Source organism: Bos indicus x Bos taurus, chromosome 14, assembly GCF_003369695.1.
Source record: "Bos indicus x Bos taurus breed Angus x Brahman F1 hybrid chromosome 14, Bos_hybrid_MaternalHap_v2.0, whole genome shotgun sequence".
Classification (NCBI taxonomy): Eukaryota; Metazoa; Chordata; class Mammalia; order Artiodactyla; family Bovidae; genus Bos; species Bos indicus x Bos taurus.
In genome coordinates this window covers 69,893,756-69,912,893 of record NC_040089.1, presented here as the reverse complement: position 1 = coordinate 69,912,893, position 19,138 = coordinate 69,893,756, and the positions used below count along the sequence as shown (strand labels likewise).

The 19,138-nt window shown below is 38.4% G+C and overlaps 1 protein-coding gene across 7 annotated transcripts in view; it reads left to right on the top strand.

Annotated features, from left to right (window-relative positions):
* ESRP1 (epithelial splicing regulatory protein 1) overlaps positions 1-18,781 on the top strand; it is a 58,682-nt gene extending 39,901 nt beyond the window's left edge. For 2 of the 7 annotated variants that reach the window (XM_027561514.1, XM_027561517.1), the window contains 3 exons: positions 4,657-4,807; positions 7,929-8,038; positions 17,284-18,781. In XM_027561514.1, coding sequence (XP_027417315.1) covers positions 4,657-4,807; positions 7,929-8,003 — 226 coding nt within the window. In that variant the 3' untranslated portion in view covers positions 8,004-8,038; positions 17,284-18,781. The remainder of the gene's footprint in view (positions 1-4,656; positions 4,808-7,928; positions 8,039-17,283) is intronic. The other 5 variants (XM_027561521.1, XM_027561520.1, XM_027561515.1 and 2 more) reach the window with 4 other exon arrangements.
* The last annotated feature ends 357 nt before the right edge of the window (positions 18,782-19,138 follow it).

Sequence of the window (19,138 nt, the reverse complement as noted above, 5' to 3'; positions counted from 1 at the left end):
GGAGGAAACTTGAATTGCACACTCATAATTTCAAAGGAAAGAAAGTCATAAATTTCTCAGGGAAATCCAGTTTTTCTCCGATTGAGTTTGAGAGTTATTACTCAAATCCATAGAATGTGGAGTGCTCCCATGGAGGAGATCTTCCACTTTATAACTCACGTGTTTGACTCCAGCCACAAGTATACATATATCCCCTCCCTCTGAGCCTCACTCCAGAAGGTTCTTAACATGATCTCAGGGTCACCTGCTGACTGAGTCTCAGCAGCAGTGTCTGCATAACTGTGATGCTCTAGTAGTCTTTTGAAAATAAACCTTCGAGGAGAACCCCCCACCATGCTGTTTTCTTTTTCTCTTCATTTCTTCTCACCTCCCCTCAGGTCTTTGCTGGTTCAGGCAGCCCCAGCAGGGTTTCTTAGCAGTTCAAGGTCAGTCTCCTTGTTAGCTTATACAGTCTCTGCATGCCCTGTAGGAACTCGGTGTTCAGTGTTAGGTTGACTCATTCATTTGGACCCTAACCCTTGGGTTCTTTTGTGATTCTATCAGTTTTTTAATCCTTGCAGCTTTTGAGTACCGGTTACGTTATTGGTACTATGTCCATCTGAGACTTTTTTTTTTTGCAGAGTGTTGGGATCTTAAGTTTCCCAACCAAGGGATTGATCCCATACCCCCCTGCAATGGAAACACAGTCTTAACCACTGAACCACTAGGGAAGTGCTTCTAACAATTTAATTTCAGAGTAACCGCTAGAAGAACCATGGTGTCCATTAGTAACAACTCAAGTTCACTTCCCTTCTACCCACTTTACTTGCCCCTTCTACATCCCTAAATAACTACCAATCTATTTTCTGTTCCTATGAATTTGCCTGTTCAGATGTTTCATATAAACAGAATAACGCCATTTGTGGTCTTTCATGACTAGTTTCTTTGATTTAGCCTGTTTTTGAGGTTCATTCACGTTGTAATATGGATCAACAGTTTTCATTCCTTTTTATGGTTAAACAGTATTCCATTGTAGGAGTATACAACATTGAGTTTATCATCAGCTGTCAGACACTTGGAGTTGTTTATTCTATTAATAATGCTGTATACATCTGCATTCAGGTTTTTGTGTGGACCTAGATTTTCAGCTTTCTTTAGTTAGGTATGTACATAGGAGTAGAATTGCTGGGTCATATGGTAACTTTATGTTTAACTTTTCAGAAACAGCCAAACTGTTTTCCAAAGGGGCTTCACCATCTTAACATTCCCATTAACAATGTTTTGGCATTTTTCCTTTCTTTACATCCTTTTCAGCTCTTTTAACTATTTTCATGGGTGTGGATTTGCTGTCTCATTATGGTTTTAATTTACATTTATTTAACTATTGATTTTGAGCAACTTTATACGTGCTTACTAGCCATTCACATGTTTTCTTTGGAGAAAAGTTTATTGAAGTCCTTTGTACATTTTTTAATTGAGCAATTTTTCTTACTGTTTTTTAGTTGTAAAGTTTCTGTATATATTCTAAGTAGGACATCTTATATGACTTACAAATATTTTCTTCCAGTCTGTGGGTTATCTTTTCATTTTCTTCATGATGTCCTTTAAAGCACAAAAGTTTTTAAGTTTTGGTGGGTTTTGTTTCTGGCCATGCCACATAGTAAAAGCATGGATTCCTCACAATTGGATCACCAGAAGAAAAAAGTCAAAGTAGAAAGTGTTAGTTGCTCAGTCATGTCTGACTGTTTGTGACCCCTTGGTATGTCCATGGAATTCTCCAGGCCAGAGTACTGGAGTAGGTAGCCTTTCCCTTCTCCAGGGGATCTTCCCAGCCGATGGATCGAACCGAGGTCTCCTGCATTGCAGGCAGATTCTTTATCATCTGAACTACCAGGGACTAATTCCCCAAAAGTTTTAAATTTTGATGCAGTTCAACTTATTTCTTCTTTTCTCACTTGTACTTTTGTCATATAGAATGCAAGGTCATGAAAATGTATTACTACATATTCTTATAAGAGTTTTGTTGTGTTAGCTCTTGTACTTAGGTGTATTATCCATCTTGAATTAGTTTTTTATACAGAGTAAGGTAGAAGTCTAAATTCATCCTTTTGCATGTGAACATTTCACTGTTCAGCACCATTTACTGAAGAGAGTTATTTTCTCATCAAATTGTCTTAGAACTCTTGTCAAAAATCAGTTGACCAGGGACTTCGGTTGAGTCCTATGGTTGACTCCATGCTTTCATTGCTGAGGGCCTTGGGTTCCATCCTTGGTCTGGGAACTGGGATCCCATGGGCAAACAAACAAGTAAATAAATTGACCATAAATGTAAGAGTTTATTTCTGGCCTCTCAAATGCTATTCCATTGATCTTTGCCTACCATTATGGAGGTACCACACCAAAGTTTAGTAAAGTTTTTAGGAAATTCAAAATACTTTGCTGTTTTTCAAGAAAGTTTGGCTGTTCTTGGTCATTTGTAATTCCATGTATGTTTTAGCTTCAGTTTTGTTGATGTCTGGGGGAAAAAAAAGAATATGATCGCTATTACATCAAATCTATACAATTTAGAGTATTGCCATTTCAACAAAATTAAATTGTCTGTTTATGAACATGGACTGTCTTTCCATTTATTTTGATGACTTCTATTTTTTAACAATGTTTCATAGTTTTTAGTGTGTAAGTCTTGCTGTTCCTTTGTCACTTTTTTTGTAATATTTTGTTCTTTTAATGCTGTTGTGAATGATTGCTTTCCTTATTTCACTTTTAGGTTGTTCATTGTAGTGTATGTATATATGTGAAAGTCGATCAGTCGTGTCCAACTCTTTGCAACCCCATAGACTGTATATATAGTCCACGGAATTTTCCAGGCCAGAATACTGGAGTGGGTAGCCTTTCCCTTCTCTAGGGCAAACCAGGGATTGAACCCAAGTCTCCCATATTGCAGGTGGATTCTTTACCAGCTGAGCCACAAGGGAAGCCCTATTGTAGTATACAGAAATGTAATTGATTTATTTTGTGCATTGATCTTATATTTCTAACCTTGCTGCTTTGAATGAATGCTGCCTGTATGGGGGGAAGCATTGAGCTAGGAGGTAAGAAGTCTGGGTAGTTCTTTGGTTTTGTGAAGAGCTAACTGGTTGTGTGACCTTCGGGAAATCATTTAACTCTTAGTTTCCGTTTCTACCTCTGTGAAAACAAGAAGGTGTGGCTGAATGATGGCTAAAGTCCCTCTCAGCCCTAAAGATCAGCATTCCCTCTCTGCTCTCACAGTTATACATGGATTGACTTTTGGTCTCTAAACAGACTCTTCTTGGAGAGAGTTGTAAAAATCTCTCCAAGTAACTCAAATATGCAGATGAGTTGAGAATTACTGTTTTAGAGACTTAGATTATGGGCAGCTTGATGTCAAGTAATATTTTCAGGCTTCCATATTTTAGATATGATGAAATGGAAGAATGGGGATGGAAATAGCAAGAGTGAGAATAATAACAGAACAACAAATTACTGCGTTTTATGGTTTGTGGAGTATTTCGATACGTTAAGTCATTGATGCTGAAGGACAATTCTGTGAAACTAGGAAATGTTTTCATTCCCATTTAAGAAACGATAAAATTAAGTGACTTGCTCAGGCTTACTGTGCTAGTAAAATGGAGGCTAGGATTGGATTCACCATCTGGTATCATTCCTGTTAACCCATCAGTTAGGATTATGTAGGCTAGATAATCTCAATTTTTAGTCCCTTTCATTATGTCTTTAGTCTTTGAAGTGGATAATTACCTACTTAGAATGATTTGTGTTAATAATCTAAAGCTGTGTATCTTTAGTGCTCTTTTAAGCTAATGACTTATAAAAAAATCCCTATGCATATATGAGTATCGGGCAACTAATTGTGAAAAACAGATTGGTATGGGACATGGTGAAACTAATTTCATAATATGGTAATCATTTGAGTTACTACATAAAGAATGATTAGTTATTCACGTGGCTTGTGTTTCTTGGCGGTAATTGTTGCAGATACACTAAAAGGACCCACCATCAGTTTCCCCTCATGTTAATGGTGGTTAATGTAATTTGTTATGCATCCCTTCCAGTTTACCAATACACACTTTTTTTTTTTCAGTTCAGTTGGGAGAAATAACTCATGGGTGCTATAGCACTTTGCTCTCACGTTGTTCTGTACTTAACTGTGTTGTGCATCTGCTGTATACAGGGATAGAACAGTGTGTGCTTTGGAGCAATCATTTTGTATACCTTTTGGTCTCTGGCTATGGTTTCTGTTATTCCTCTGCGTTCATGACTTTCCTTGCCTTAGTATTCCTGGTAACTAGCCAGTTAATCATCAATGAGCTGGGCTTTGGAAGTGGTGCTTTGTGGTTGAGTGGCTGCAGAAGTTTCCTTCTCTCCTTCCTTCTCTAAGAATCTCGGACAGAACCGGATCTTTGGGGACACCTTGCATTTAACTCTGCATTAACCCTTCTGTCTTTCTTTCCAACTTTGGGCTTTTGTAGAAACGGGGGACAGAATAGTTGTGGTGTACTTACCTGCCTTGGGAGAGAGAACTGAGAATTCTAAGAAGGGTCACCTTGAGAAAGTGTTTCTTTAAGTAACTATTGTGTTTAGAGTAAATATTAGACATTGTCTGTTTCTATTGGTTCATTGTGCTTTCTCTCCCTTTAGCCCCCCAGGTTCGCCCAATAGTCTTGGCTACTTCCCTACAGCTGCTAATCTTAGCGGTGTCCCTCCACAGCCTGGCACGGTGGTCAGAATGCAGGGCCTGGCCTACAATACTGGAGTTAAGGAAATTCTTAACTTCTTCCAAGGTTACCAGGTCAGTACCTTGAAGAAGAAAAATACTCAGTGCCCTTATTACTTAAGCTGATGTGCCTAAAGAATGCAGCCAGGATATTCTCTGAAACTCATGTGTACAAACGCTTTTAAATAGATTTGCTTTATGAAGAACCAGAGTTGGGGCATTCGTTATCTGAGTGCTTACTTCAAACTCATCTAGGGCTCTTCCATGCTATTTTAATTACTTCCACTTAATTTTAGGTGCTTTTCTTTTTCTCTCTTTCAGTTGGGCACTTTGAGAAAGCTGTTTATGCACACAGTGGTGTGGGTCTTTCCATCTAGAATAAGATTGGCTAAGAAGGAATTTTCTTCAAAGTCAAATTGTTGACTAACGAAAAAATAGAGTTTGAGTATTTAAAAAGTAGTCTGAGTCCTTTCTGCCTGGTATGGAAGAAACAAGGGTGACTCAATGAATCTTTAGATGGTAACTCTTTTGAAAAGAGCTGTAGGAAGTGTTTCTTTTATGATAACTAATGAAACTGATTTTTACTCTGTCCCATTTTTCTAACGCTACCTGTGTCCATCAGTTGTTCTTTGATTTTTGGTAAGAGCTTGTTAAAAGCAAGCAAAGTCTTCTCATTCTCATCTCACCTGAGAGGATACTTTTCCTTCCTTAAATCACATGGTTAGACCCAAACTCCTTCTTCCCTACAATGTCTAAAAATCAGTATCTTGCAGTCTTTACTTGCACTAAAAGCAAAAATGGTCTTTCCTCTTGGAGCTGAGCCTTGCTTGAGTCATTAGTTGAGAAGCACTTGTAGGCCTAATCATCAAGTCGTGAAGCGTTAACCGTACAACACGGTAAGGGTGTTGCCCGCAGGCGCAGTTACACTCACACTCCTAGAATAGGTTTACAAGGTTGGTATCCATGAACCATGGAGTCGCAAAGAGTTGGACATGACTTGGCGACTGAACAACAACAACAAATCCATAAATTGTGGAGGATTGTGGAGCTCAGCTAAAGCAATGTCAGTGGGGATGCCCCAAACCTACCAAGTTACCATCATGGGATATTTTTTGACAATTGAAGAAAATCTATGTCTGATAGTGAAAGACTGAATGAAATTGGACAAAAGTTATGTTTTGTTACTGCTTGGCTTAGCACATTCTTTGCAGACATAAGCTATTTTTCAGAGATCAGCAGATACTTTGCTTCTTCCCTACCTGTTGGAATCCTTTGGAATGGTAAATAGTTGCTTCCCAAACTTCATATCTGATTCACTAGATTACGAAGAGAGAATTTTACCAATGGCTATTGAAAAGATAAAATCACATGGAGAATACATTTGAGTTTTGTGTTTTCTCCCATGATTTTCCAGTTGTTTTGACTAATTTTTATTACATTCAAACTGAATAGCATTAAGTGGTCATACATATAAACTGTATGAGAGTAAACGAAACTGCTCTTCTTACGGGTATTCATTAAACCACAAACACATAATAGTAGTTATTTCTAGATTTATGGCTAAAAGATTTACAGGCTTCAAAATTAAGATAAACTACTACAGATTGAAGTTATTTTATCTTCTAGTAGCCTCTAGGGAATTATTCAGTGTTGGAGCAGACCTAGTATAATCAGAAGCAAAAAGATTCTGCAAAGCTATTTTGTCTCAAGACATTTGCCTTCATTTCTGAAGTGCTTGGAATTTATGAACTGGATAGATAAATTAGGATTACATAGGAACCTCAGTTATCTAATTCAGCATATCAAATTATTCTTGAATAGTTTTAAGGTAGTTAAAATGCATACATTCAAAATCTTTTGTATATAATCTAATTTCATGTCACTCTTACATAAAAGTTTATATCTTCTGCTGTCTTTAAGAGTCCTTGCCTTCTTATTCTTTTTGCCTTTTCTCAGTTATTTTAGTAATGGCCACTCACCATGAAGCTCTAGGTTCTTTTAGATATGTCTTTGTCACAAAATAAAAATATCAATGGATGACTTTTTTAAAAAAATTGTTCTGAAGTGTAATCTTTATGTCTGTCTTTATATATGGGGCCTTTATTGCTGTTGCTTATTTATTGGGAGGTTTTCATTTGATTTCTGGTTACTTAAAATTTATCCTACATAATTACATAATTTATTTATGTAGGTAATAATATCAAATCCTTGGTAATAATTGTTTGAATGAATGAAATCTCTTTATGGTTTCTGATTCTGTCTTTTAAAACATACATATATATATAATAATGGCATATGTCATTTTTATAAATGTTACTTTTAATTTTTAGATATATGGTTCCCCTTTCCTCAGCAAAATTCTTTCTATAAAACTACTCCCACTTAATTTTTCCTTATTTGATTTGGGGTTGAAGGGGCTGGAAAGGGCTGATTTACAAAAAGAGAAGAATTGTGATACTAAAGCAAGATGCAGGATATAGGTTCTGCTATCAAATCTGCATTTTTGTAAATTAACCTGAGTGAGGCCCATTTTGATAAGTGAAATTAATAGAATGAGAATTTATGAAGGCAAACTACTATAAAAATATTTAGTGATGAGGATATCATTCTGTTCGTGGAAATAAATCTTTGTCTTTACTTTAGTTGATGGACCTCTTATTCTGAAATGGGCTCTTAGGTATCCTTATATTAGTCCTTTAACTTTTTCATTTGCCCTTTGCATTAACCTTTGCTGTCAGTGGCTTTGCATTTTCAATAGTGCTAATTTTTTTTTCTCCTCTAAGTACTGACTTTAATCATTATCTCTTTGGGCCACTTACTGCTTTTAACTTGCTGCACTGCTGAGAGAACTAGATTGATATTACAAATATAGCTAATGCTTGTGGTGTCATGGAAACTGTATTGTTAACAAGATCTGAATTGTTTGGTAATGTTGTGGTACTCTGTTCTTTTTCTGTCTGCATGTTCATCTAACTTCCCGCTTAGAAGAGATTTATATGGTATTTAGACATGTTAAGTAAGAAACGATTTGAGATTCACAGTTACGTAGATGTCTTGTATCAGCGTTAACTTGTTTCCTATGGTTTTAATGTCCTGTATATAATTCAGTTGGTAAAACTATTCAGTTGAAATACTAACCGTCTGTAGTGATAGTTTGTCCATCTTTTGATCCTGTTTGTTTTAACTTGCATTTTAGTATGCAACCGAGGATGGACTTGTACACACAAGTGACCAGGCCAGGACTCTATCCAAAGAATGGGTTTGTATTTAAGGGCCCCAGCAGTTAGATCATCCTCAGAAAAGAAGGTAAGGCTCCATGCTGTGGAAGTTAAATTATAAAGGGCCTAACAAAGAGAGATCAAGAATCTTGATGTTTTTTAAGTCAGGTGGGACTTCTCTTCCCTTTATGTGATATAAGAAATGACAGAAATCTTGGAAGGAATGGAGACTGAAGTTAAGATTGTCGTCTAAGTGTAGTATCTAAGCAATATATATGGAAACGGTTGTATGTTGTTTTGGCATAGGGAAAACTTTTCCATTTGGAAATTATTTTAAAGTATACAGTTAAATGATATTTAGTGTATTTGCAATATTGCGCGACCACTATTTCTGTCTAGTTCCAAAACATTTTATCAACTCTGAAAGAAAATCCCATACCCATTAAGCAATAGCTCCCAGTTTTCCCTCCCAATAGACCTGGCAACCAATCTACTTCATTTCACATGTTTTTGAGGTTTATCCATGTTATAGTATGTATCAGTACTTCATTCCTATTTTTGTGATTGATTAATATTCCATTGTATCAAGTCAGAATTAATATTCTGGCTCGATGGACATGAGTTTCAGCAAGCTCCCAGAGTTGGTGATGGACAGGGAAGCCTGGCGTGCTGCAGTCCATGAGGTCACAAAAAGTCAGACACTACTGAGTGAACTGAATATTCCATTGTATGGCTATATGAGATTTTTTTTTTCCCCCATATATCTATTGATGGGTTTATGGGCTAATTCCACCTTCTGGGTATTGTAAATAGTGCTGATATGAATAATTATGTACAAATATTTGAATATTTTAAATTATTTTGGGTATATATTTAGGAATAGAAACACTGAGTCATATGATAACTCTATTAAGTTGGTTATACTTTTTTTCCTAGTTTCTCTTTTCTAAAGTTGTGGTAAAATAATATATAACATAATACGATTTTAATCATTTTTTAAGTGTACAGTTCATGGCATTAAGTACATCCACATTGTTTGCAACATCTAGCTCCTGAACTTTTTACCTTCTCATGCTGAACTCTAAATAACATTAAACATAATCTCCTATTCCTCTTTCCCTAGCTCCCTGGAAACCATTATTCTCTTTTATGTTTCTGTGCACTTGACTATTGTAGTTACCTTATAAATGGAATAACACAGTATTTGTTCTTTCATGGCTGACTTATTTCACTTAGCCTAATGTTTTTTAAAGTTCATCTGGGTATACTTTTAAGTATGCCTCATTCCAAAATGATTGCAAGGTTTTTGTTGCATGTCTTCCTCCTCTTCTAAAACTAAACCTAGAGGAAAAGGATTCTGATAGCTTTTTGAATAATTTTTTCTCCCTACTAATTCAGTTCAGTTCAGTCGCTCAGTCGTGTCTGACTCTTTGCAACCCCATGAATCGCAGCACGCCAGGCCTCCCCGTTCATCACCAACTCCTGGAGTTCACTCAAACTCATGTGCATCGAGTCAGTGATGTCATTCAGCCATCTCATCCTCTGTCATCCCCTTCTCCTCCTGCCCCCAATCCCTCCCAGCATCAGAGTCTTTTCTAATGAGTCAACTCTTCGCATGAGGTGGCCAAAGTATTGGAGTTTCAGCTTCAGCATCAGTTCTTCCAATGAACACCCAGGACTGATCTCCTTTAGGATGGACTGGTTGGATCTCCTTGCAGTCCAAGGGACTCTCAAGAGTCTTCTCCAACACCACAGTTCAAAAGCATCAATTCTTCAGTGCTCAGCTTTCTTCACAGTCCAACTCTAACACCCATACATGACCACTGGAAAAACCATAGCCTTGACTAGACGGACCTTTGTTGGCAAAGTAATGTCTCTGCTTTTGAATATGCTATCTAGGTTGATCATAACTTTCCTTCCAAGGAGTAAGCATCTTTTAACTTCATGGCTGCAGTCACCATCTGCAGTGATTTTGGAGCCAAAAAAAATAAAGTCTGACACTGTTTCCACTGTTTTCCCCATCTATTTGCCATGAAGTGATGGGACCAGATGCCATGATCTTCATTTTCTAAATGCTGAGATTTAAGCCAACTTTTTCATTCTCCTCTTTCACTTTCATCAAGAAGCTTTTTAGTTCCTCTTCACTTTCTGCCATAAGGGTGGTGTCATCTGCATATCTGAGGTTATTGATATTTCTCCCAGCAATCTTGATTCCAGCTTGTGCTTCTTCCAGCCCAGCATTTCTCATGATGTACTCTGCATATAAGTTAAATTAACCTTCCCTTAAAAAATATTAACATTGTGTGTGAATCTCCTTAAAAGAGCTAGTTATAAGGAAGGACATGGTCAGGAATTAGTGCGGCTTCTTTCTTTTTTTTGTTGTTTTTTTTAATTGGGTTACTGAAATTGGTTTGTTGGCATGTCATTTTCAAATTTTTTGGTAACCATTTTCATGGCCAAGGACTATGTGGGCTTCAATCACATGGATTCTAAATTAGAAAAAAATGTTGTCATTGCAGTGTTGTGTTTGAGAAAATGACAGTTGGGGGTCTTAGTCTATCACTCTGAAGTTGTAGAAGCCCCAGTTCTGGCTTGGAAGTGTTGATTCTCTGCCATTTTCAGTGAGGTTTCAAGATGCTGTCAAAGGGCCCACATCCATGGTAATGTGAATGAATTTTCTGGTCCACAGCCCAGCGCACTGATTTCTCTGCCATTTTCAGTGAGGTTTCAAGATGCTGTCAAAGGGCCCACATCCATGGTAATGTGAATGAATTTTCTGGTCCACAGCCCAGCGCACTGCGTTTTCTAGCACACGGCGATGAGAGCACTTCAGGTGTTCTTTGTTCATCTCCCTGATGCTGCCTGTGAACTTGACCAGCATACTGTGCACAAAGTACGTGTTTTGAATAAGGAATGCCTAGAATTGGGGAATTCTCTGGTCGTCTAATGGTTAGGGCTTGACACTTGCACTGCCAGAACCCAAATTCGATCCCTGATCAGGGAGCTAGATCCCAGAAGCCTCACGACCAGAAAAAAACTGACTAGAAGTGCGAAGTTTTGAAATATCCTAAATTGACTATGACCATTACTCAGTACCTCTAATTCTATCCTGCTGCTGCTAAGTCACTTCAGTTGTGTCCGACTCTGTGCGACCCCATAGACGGCAGCCCACCAGGCTCCCTTGTCCCCGGGATTCTCCAGGCAAGAACACTGGAGTGGGTTGCCATTTCCTTCTCCAAATTCTATCCTAACGTTTGTATATTTGGGGTCATGGTAGGATAACAAATCAGGTCCTTTGTTAAAGTCCAGGCTTTTGCATTTAACATCAGATTAATCTGCCTTTATATTGAGGATTTTTAAAAACTCACATGGAGTACTGTATGAAATACTTGGCATAAGTTATCTCATTTAATTATATCAACAACCTTGGGAAGTAAGGATCATAAAAGTATTTGTGCTCCTTGTAAAGAATTTGAAACATATAGACAGTTACAAGGAAATCAGTAATCATCCCACCGTCTAGAAATAGCTACAGTGAATGATTCTTTTCAAATTCTTTTTTTATATGCCCTCTAGGAATTTTGAACCTGTTTCTTTCCCCTTAACCTTTTACTGTGACTGTATATTTGTATATTTTTCTCCTCATCCACATGCATATTAAATTCATTATCAGTAGTCATCTTTGACACCAATAGAGTGGCTTGTGCTCTGAGAGCACTTTTATATCTGCAGTCTCCTTGGAGTTTCAGCACAGCCCTGTGAGGGCTCAGGACATGTACCTTGGCCCCATGTGTCAGAGGAGATGAAATCCAGAGGGATTAGACGATTTTCACAAGTCGTACAACTAGTGACCAAGCTGATCAAAGACCCACAGCTTCAGCTTCACTCTTGGTGCTTTGGGCAAATGAGAGCACAGCAGTAAGTGTTCGCGTTGAACTGAACAGTGATGCAGAATGTCTGCATCCTAATTCCTGGAACCCGTGTCTTTTGCCTTACCTCCCAAAAGATGTAATTAAGGATCTCGAGAGGAGGAGTTTATTTTGGATTACCTGGGTGGACCCTAAGCGCGATTATAAGAAAGAGACAGACAGAGATCAGGTAGACACATGAGAGAGGAGGTGGAGGTATAACTACGAGAGATTACAATCAGGTGGATGCAAGGCACGGAACACCTGTAGCCAGCAGAACTTGGAAGAGGCCAAAAGTAGATTTTTTCCTGCACCCTACCCTCTGGGGGGTGTGCGGCCTGGCTGACACCTTCATTTCTGACCTCTGGCCTCCAGAATTGTTAAGAATAAATTTCCCCTTGTTTTAAGTAACCAGTTTGTAGTAATTTGTTACAGTAGCCACAGGAAACTAGTATGTTGCTGTAAAAATGCACTGAAAGAACAATGTCACTGCTGGTTATAGAATCAGATAAAGGTAACCAAAGCCCATGGTGAGGCCTGGTAAAGAAGTCACACTGTCTGTCTTTTCCTGTAGCCTTGTCATCTCAAAGGAGCCTATATTTGCAGACTGCCCCCCAAAAGATAATGCCTGCTTTTTTGGTCCTAGGAAACCCCTAAGGACAGCTCACAGGCTATTAAAGATGCCCAAGGGGCACTTCAGAGAAGGAGGTTGTGATGACTGGCTGGAAAAATGCCTCCTCACATGGCCAGAGTTCTTGTCGCCCCAACTTTCACTGTGAGCTTCAAGTCTCACACTCTTAGGATCTCAAAGGGCAGGGTCAGCTCATAAATTTAAATTTGTCAACAAGTGCTCCCTAACTATATTTACAACTACATTTTGCATACATAAGGAGATGATAATTCTTTAGAGGGGACAGTTCCCTTCTTTGTAAAAATTGGGGAAAAAAATAACTTCTACATATGTAACATTTTTGGGTGTTAAGAATCAGGTGGATTAATGAGTATAAAGTTACACAAACTAAGGTTCTTTCTGTATACAAGTACCTATTTTGTTGCTATGATCACAATAATCATTACAGGGGCAGACTACTATCTACATTGCAGACTTTTTCAGGTTTTACTAGTGTTTTCGTTAATGTCCTTTTTCTACTCCAGGATCCAGTCTAAGATTTCACATTTAGTTGGTTGTCTCTTTGGTGTCCTCTGGCCTGTGTTAGTGTCCCAGTCTTAGGTTGTTTTCTTGGCCTTGACAGTTCTGCTTTATACTGCTCTTGAAGTCTTGTGGGCTGTCCTTTAGTTGGATTTAATTTTTTCTTGTGGTTAGACTGGGGTAGTAGGTGTTAAGACAGAGTACATGGAAGTGAAGATCCCTCCCATGAAGTTTCATGGCGACCTCCCTGCTGGTATCAATTTTGATCTCTTGGCAAATGGCTTCATCCATTCAGGCTGTCTTAACACAATTCTGTGGACTTGGCTGGCTTATAAATGACAAACGTTTAGTCTCTCACAGGGTTCTGAAAGCTGGAAAGTCCAAGATTAAGTGCTTCTAGTTTCCTTGTGTGTGTGTGTGTGTGTGTGAAAAGTTTTGTCTGTATACAAGGTATTTTTGGAAGCTCTTGTAATACATTAAGCCTGGTATTGTCACAGCACCTAAGTTCTATGGAAAACAAAACAAAACAAATCTCAGTGTAGCTCTCATTTGAATAGGTGTGTTTTTTCTCTTTTTTTGGCTACACTGGGTCTTTGTTGCTGTACTTGGGCTTTCTCTGGTTGCAGTGATTAGAGGCTACTTTCCAGACTTCACGTTTCGGTGGCTTCCCTTGTGCTGAGCACAGGCTCCGTGCGCTCGGGCCTCAGCAGTTGCAATGGCAATCCCAGCAGTAGGGGCTGGCGGGCGGTAGCTGTGGCACATGGGCTTAGTCGCCCTGCAGCGTGTGGGATCTTCTGCAGCAGGGATCGAACCTGCGTCTCCTGCTTTACTTGGTGAATTCTTAACCATGGGGCCTCCAGGAAGTCCTGAAGGGTATTTTTTTATTTTTGGTCTCTTAAATATATAGTTTGGATTACTTTGTGGATTGAAAAAAAAGTTGTTTTTTTCTTTTGGATCAATATAGTGGCTGATATTTTAGTTTCTGGCCCAAAAATTCAAGATATCTTTTGAATAAAAAGAGCAGCTTTGAAAATTGGACAAAACTTCTCTCTTCCTCCTCCAACTAGGATTATAAAAATGGGCCAGAATGACAAATATTGATTCTTTTGACTCAACTGACAAACAGCCTTTCTTTGATTAAAGAATTTGAGTTACGGGTTTTATTTTATCTTAAAGGAAGAAGAAACTGTTCTTCTGTCCTAATAAAAGATCCCAACTATGAATTACACTTTTCAGAAGAGAGATGTCAAAATTACTGGGAGGAAATGAAATATTACAACTACACACAGTCCCCTACATACGAACAAGTTCTGTTCCGAGAGTACTTTTTTTTAAGTCCAGTTTGTTAGTAAGTCCAACAAAGTTAGCCTAGATACCCAACTAACACAATTAGCTATATAGTACGGTACTATAATAGACTTATAATGCTTTTCACACAAATAATACATAAAAAACAAACATGAGAAATAAAACATTTTCTGTCTTACCATACAGTGCCTTGAAAAGTACAGCAGTACAGTAGGGCAGCTGGCACACGGGCTGGCGTGGAGTGAGCAGACAAGGGCAGCTACTGACCAGAGGAGGGACGGGAGGTGGGGCAGCCGAAGGACTGGCAGCAATAGGAGACGTAGGGCAAGCTGCAGCTTCCCTCGTACACCTGACGCTGATGGCACAGGATCTGGTTCTTTGCTGGATTAGCTTCTGTCTACCCTGTTGAAAAAAAACGATCCAGCGACGTCTGGCTACTAGCTGTTTTTTCTCGTCATAGATGACACAGTAGCGCTGGATTGCATTCTGAATGGCTGCTGCAAACTCCTGCTGTGCCTCAAAGACTAACGGTGCCTCCTCAAATAAACAAAATCCCCTCACCACCTCCTGCGTCGTGAATCTCTTCAGTTCTCTGTTTACTTCTTCCCTCTTTTCTCTCTTTGTCCTTTCTCTGGGCTTCCAGTGCCATCAGGTCTCTAACACACGTTTGCATCTTTGAAAGTTTGCAATTTGAAGGTTCTTATGTAGGGGACTCTGTAATCAGAGTTACAGGCATTTTTTTCTTTTTAGGGGATGTAGGTTCATTCCATAGGACATGACACCAGTTGGTGAAACCAAATATCTTAAAAGAATTCTTTGTAAATGTACATAGAACTTTTAATGACAACTTAGTGCAAAATACAGCATTATATGTTTTGACGCAGATCTTACTAGAAAGGAAAGACAAATATGCAGTTGTACCTTAAAAATTGTCTTTGCATAAGAGTATTTGCTTTTCTGCAGCTATAGAGGAATATGAAACATTTTCTCCTTATCCGTCTGAGATTTTCTTTTGTTGTTGTTGTTGTTGACAGCTAGGAATCTACAGTTGCATTGCTAAATTCTAAAATTCCATTGGATACCATGGGGATTAAAAGGCAGGTCTGAGAAAGTTAAGCTTTTAATTTTTTCAGAACTTGTCCACATTTTCACAAAACACGAAGGTATAACTTTCAGCATCTACAGTGATTTCCTACTGGAATACTAGTAGTCTGAGCTGAGAATGAGGAAGGTGAATTCATTGACTCTGATAACAGACAGGTCCATAGTTGACCAACTTGGCTGCATCCAAGGCCTCTCTCAGCCCAGCTCTCTTTGTGCCACACTTGCAGCAAATCATGGCTGGCCACCATTCCATTGCCGAGTCCAGAGGAAGCCAGGGCATAAGTGTCACTGGCCTCACCTTAAGTCCCTCTCTGAAACCATTGTGGCCAAGGACACACAGGACTCTAATGAGCTATATCTGGGTCACTTGTTGGGCTCAGTGGTAAAGTCGCCTCTTTATGGCCTTGAGATTGGGGGCGGGGCAGTCATTTAAGGAAAATCAGGTGCTATGGCCAAAAGATAGACAAAATAGATATTGGACAACAGTAATAATGTCGGGTCATTGATAGAGATTTTCGTATCCAAATTTAGTATCCAAAGAGCAGGTTTCAATGCATAGTATTTTAAAGCTAAGTGCTAAATTATGGTCCCTTTGAAAACCACATTTAAAAATGAATTCTAACAAAGAAACAAAAGTTTCTCTATTCTTAAGAGTACCTGAATCTAAATCTGTATTCCAGTTTTGAAATCTTTTTTTTTTTTTTTTGGTCTATATGCTGAGTCTTAGTTGTGGCACACAGGATTTTGATTTTCATTGCAGTGTGCAAACTCCTAATTGTGGCATGTGGGACCTGGTTCCCTGACCAGGGATCCAACCCGGGGCCCTCTGCATTGGGAGCACAGTCTTAGCCACTGGACTACCACGGAAGTCCCAGAATCTGCTTTTAAAACAAATCTAGGATTAACCACAATTACAAATTGGCCATATGAACAGAACTAAACTCTGAAGAACTGTATTTCTATCTTTATTTCTGTTTCTCATTTACATGTGAAAGTATACACATGCCTAGTTAGTTTTCATTTTAAAGATTGTGTGTGGGATATAAGTAAATAGCACAGAAGAACCAATTTGCATTCATATTCTAGATCTTCCAATTATTGGCTTAATTGCTCTGTGCCTCAGGTTTCCCATCTGTAAAATGGGGGTGACATGGCAATATAATAGGGTGGTTGTAAGGATGAAATAGTCCACATAAAGGTGGTTTTTATAGATTAGTCGCTGACATATAGAACTTTTTTGCTACAGTGTCATTATTTAGTGCTTTTTTTTTTTTTCTTTCTTTTGGCCACACCATTTGGCATGTGTGGTTAATTCTCCCACCAGCTATGAAACTGTGCCCCCTGCTTTGAAAGCATGGAGTCTTAACCACTGGACCACCAGGGGAGTCCCCTCTCGGTGCTTCTTACTGATACAAATATTCTTGTTTGAATTTTTTTGGAAATTTCTTACATTAGAATTGAATATCAAATTTTTGTCTTAATGGCTCGATTTATTTAAAAAATATTATTGAACCTCCACTATCACTAAAATGCTCGGATAACCTGGGGACCCAGAATAAGGAATGAAGAGAATAGTCTCCTCACAAAAGATTTAAGTGGGGAGGTAAAAACACACATTATTCCATGCATGATAATATGGCTAGGGTATTGTAGAAATGCCAGTTATCACATAAACTTCACTTGTCAGCAGTGTATTCCCTGAGAATTTGCTGTGTAAATACCAATTATGTCTGTGTAAAATAAAAATTTGGAATCCTTTTAAGACTTTTAGACCTTTTAGAATTCAGAATCTTTTTTACGGCAACTAAGAATTGTAAAATTGAGAGACTATAATTTTTTCTTTTGTTCTTTTTTTTTTTTCAGTGTTTGAAAGATGTATGGGGATCTTGAAACCTTCAGACATAAGACAACTTCCAGCAACTTCAGGAGAAGTTTGTCTACACTCAGGCTGCAGTATTTTCAGCAAACATCATTGGACGGTGGGCGAATGCCCTATCTTTTGGTGGAATGAAAAATTTGAGCCAGTGAAGCCAAATTCTCATTGCAAGCAGCATGCTTGGCTCCTTGCTCACTGCAAACAGGCATTTAAAATGTGAATTTGAAATCGGGTGTCTCCACTACTACCAGCTAATATGGCATCATAGGTGTTTCCTAAGTTTTAAGTCTTGGGGGGAAAAATACTCCACTGACATCTGCCATCTCCACCAGGAACTCTTTTATGGAAGCTCCATTTTTGTGTGTTCCCACTCTTCTTCCCATCTTCTGCACAATCATGTGCTCTTCTGAAGTAAGAATAAGGTCTTGGAGTATGTAAGTCCCAGACTTACAGCAAGAAATGGCTCTTGGCCATCATAATGTCTTACAGTTAAAAGCCACCAAAAACTATTTTTAAAACACCTTGGAAAAGTGAGAAGAAATGGCACACCCATCACAAAACATACATAGTTTAAAAGTTGCATTTTTTTTCTCAGTGGGTATCAGTTGTAAATAAAAATGAACTAGGGGCCAAAATATAAAACCAAAAATGAAGCAGCTATGTGTAGTTATTAATTTCTAGTTTGAACTGTAACTGAATACTGTGGCTTCGTATGTATTATTTTATACTGTACTTTTCCCGTTATTGATGCTTCGGACTTTAATAAGAAATTCCATAGTTTTTAATATCACAAATGAGAATATTTGAACAATGTATTCTAGAAAGCAATATACTAACTGAAGTGAATGCTTGTATATAATAAGATAGCCTTAATCCTTTTTCTCTAATGCCTTAACTGTCGAATAATTAAAACTTTTAAAAAGCCTAGGGTTATAGTCAGCATGCTAGACTGAGAGGTGAACACTGATGTGATGAGAACAGGTGCTGCTGTCGGTGTGTGGCACTGTGGTTTAGCTGTGTTTATGCTCCAGAAGTGCAATAGTAGACACTAGCTACGTAGTACTGCTGCCTCGTGTAACTCCAAAGAGAAAAACCGAATTTGATTAACCGAGTGCACATGTTCCTTTAAGTTCCTCTTAATGTCCTTAGCTTGAATGCAATGCCATACAGATTTATGTGGCTGCTATTTTTATTTACTTTGCATTATTTTGATTAATACCTTAAATGGAAAGCCAAACAGTCCCTCTTCACTGACCAGTAATGTCCATTTAACTGCAGTAGGAAAAATAAGAAAAACCATGTTGTGTGAAAATTGGTGATAACTGGCACTTAAGATCATAAAAATAGTTCTTTATACTTGGCTGCCTTAAGATGCTGTTTGCCCAGAGCTCTGAAAGACTTTAAGATAGGCAGTAATACTACAATACTACTGAATTTTTGTAGAATTGTTACATTTGATAATAAAACTTGCCTGTTTAATCTCAATGTTTGCATTCTGTTTTGTAATTAGAAGAGTTAAGGGTAACAGATGAAGGGTGTGGTGGGTAAAGCCATCTTTTCCTGAGGTGGTAGGATATTTCCTTAAGTTACTGTGAGTGTTTGTAGGTGTGCTCTGTCGTGTCTGATTCTTTGCGACCCCATGAACTGTAGCCCGCCAGGCTCCTCTGTCATGGAATTTTCCAGGGAAGAATACTGGATTGGGTCGCTATTTCCTTTTCCAGGGGATCCTCCTGACCCAGGGAATCGAACCTGCATATCCCATACTTCCTGCATTACAGGCAGATTATTTATTGCTAAAACACAGGGGAAGCTATCAATGATTAATGCACTCCAGATACAGAT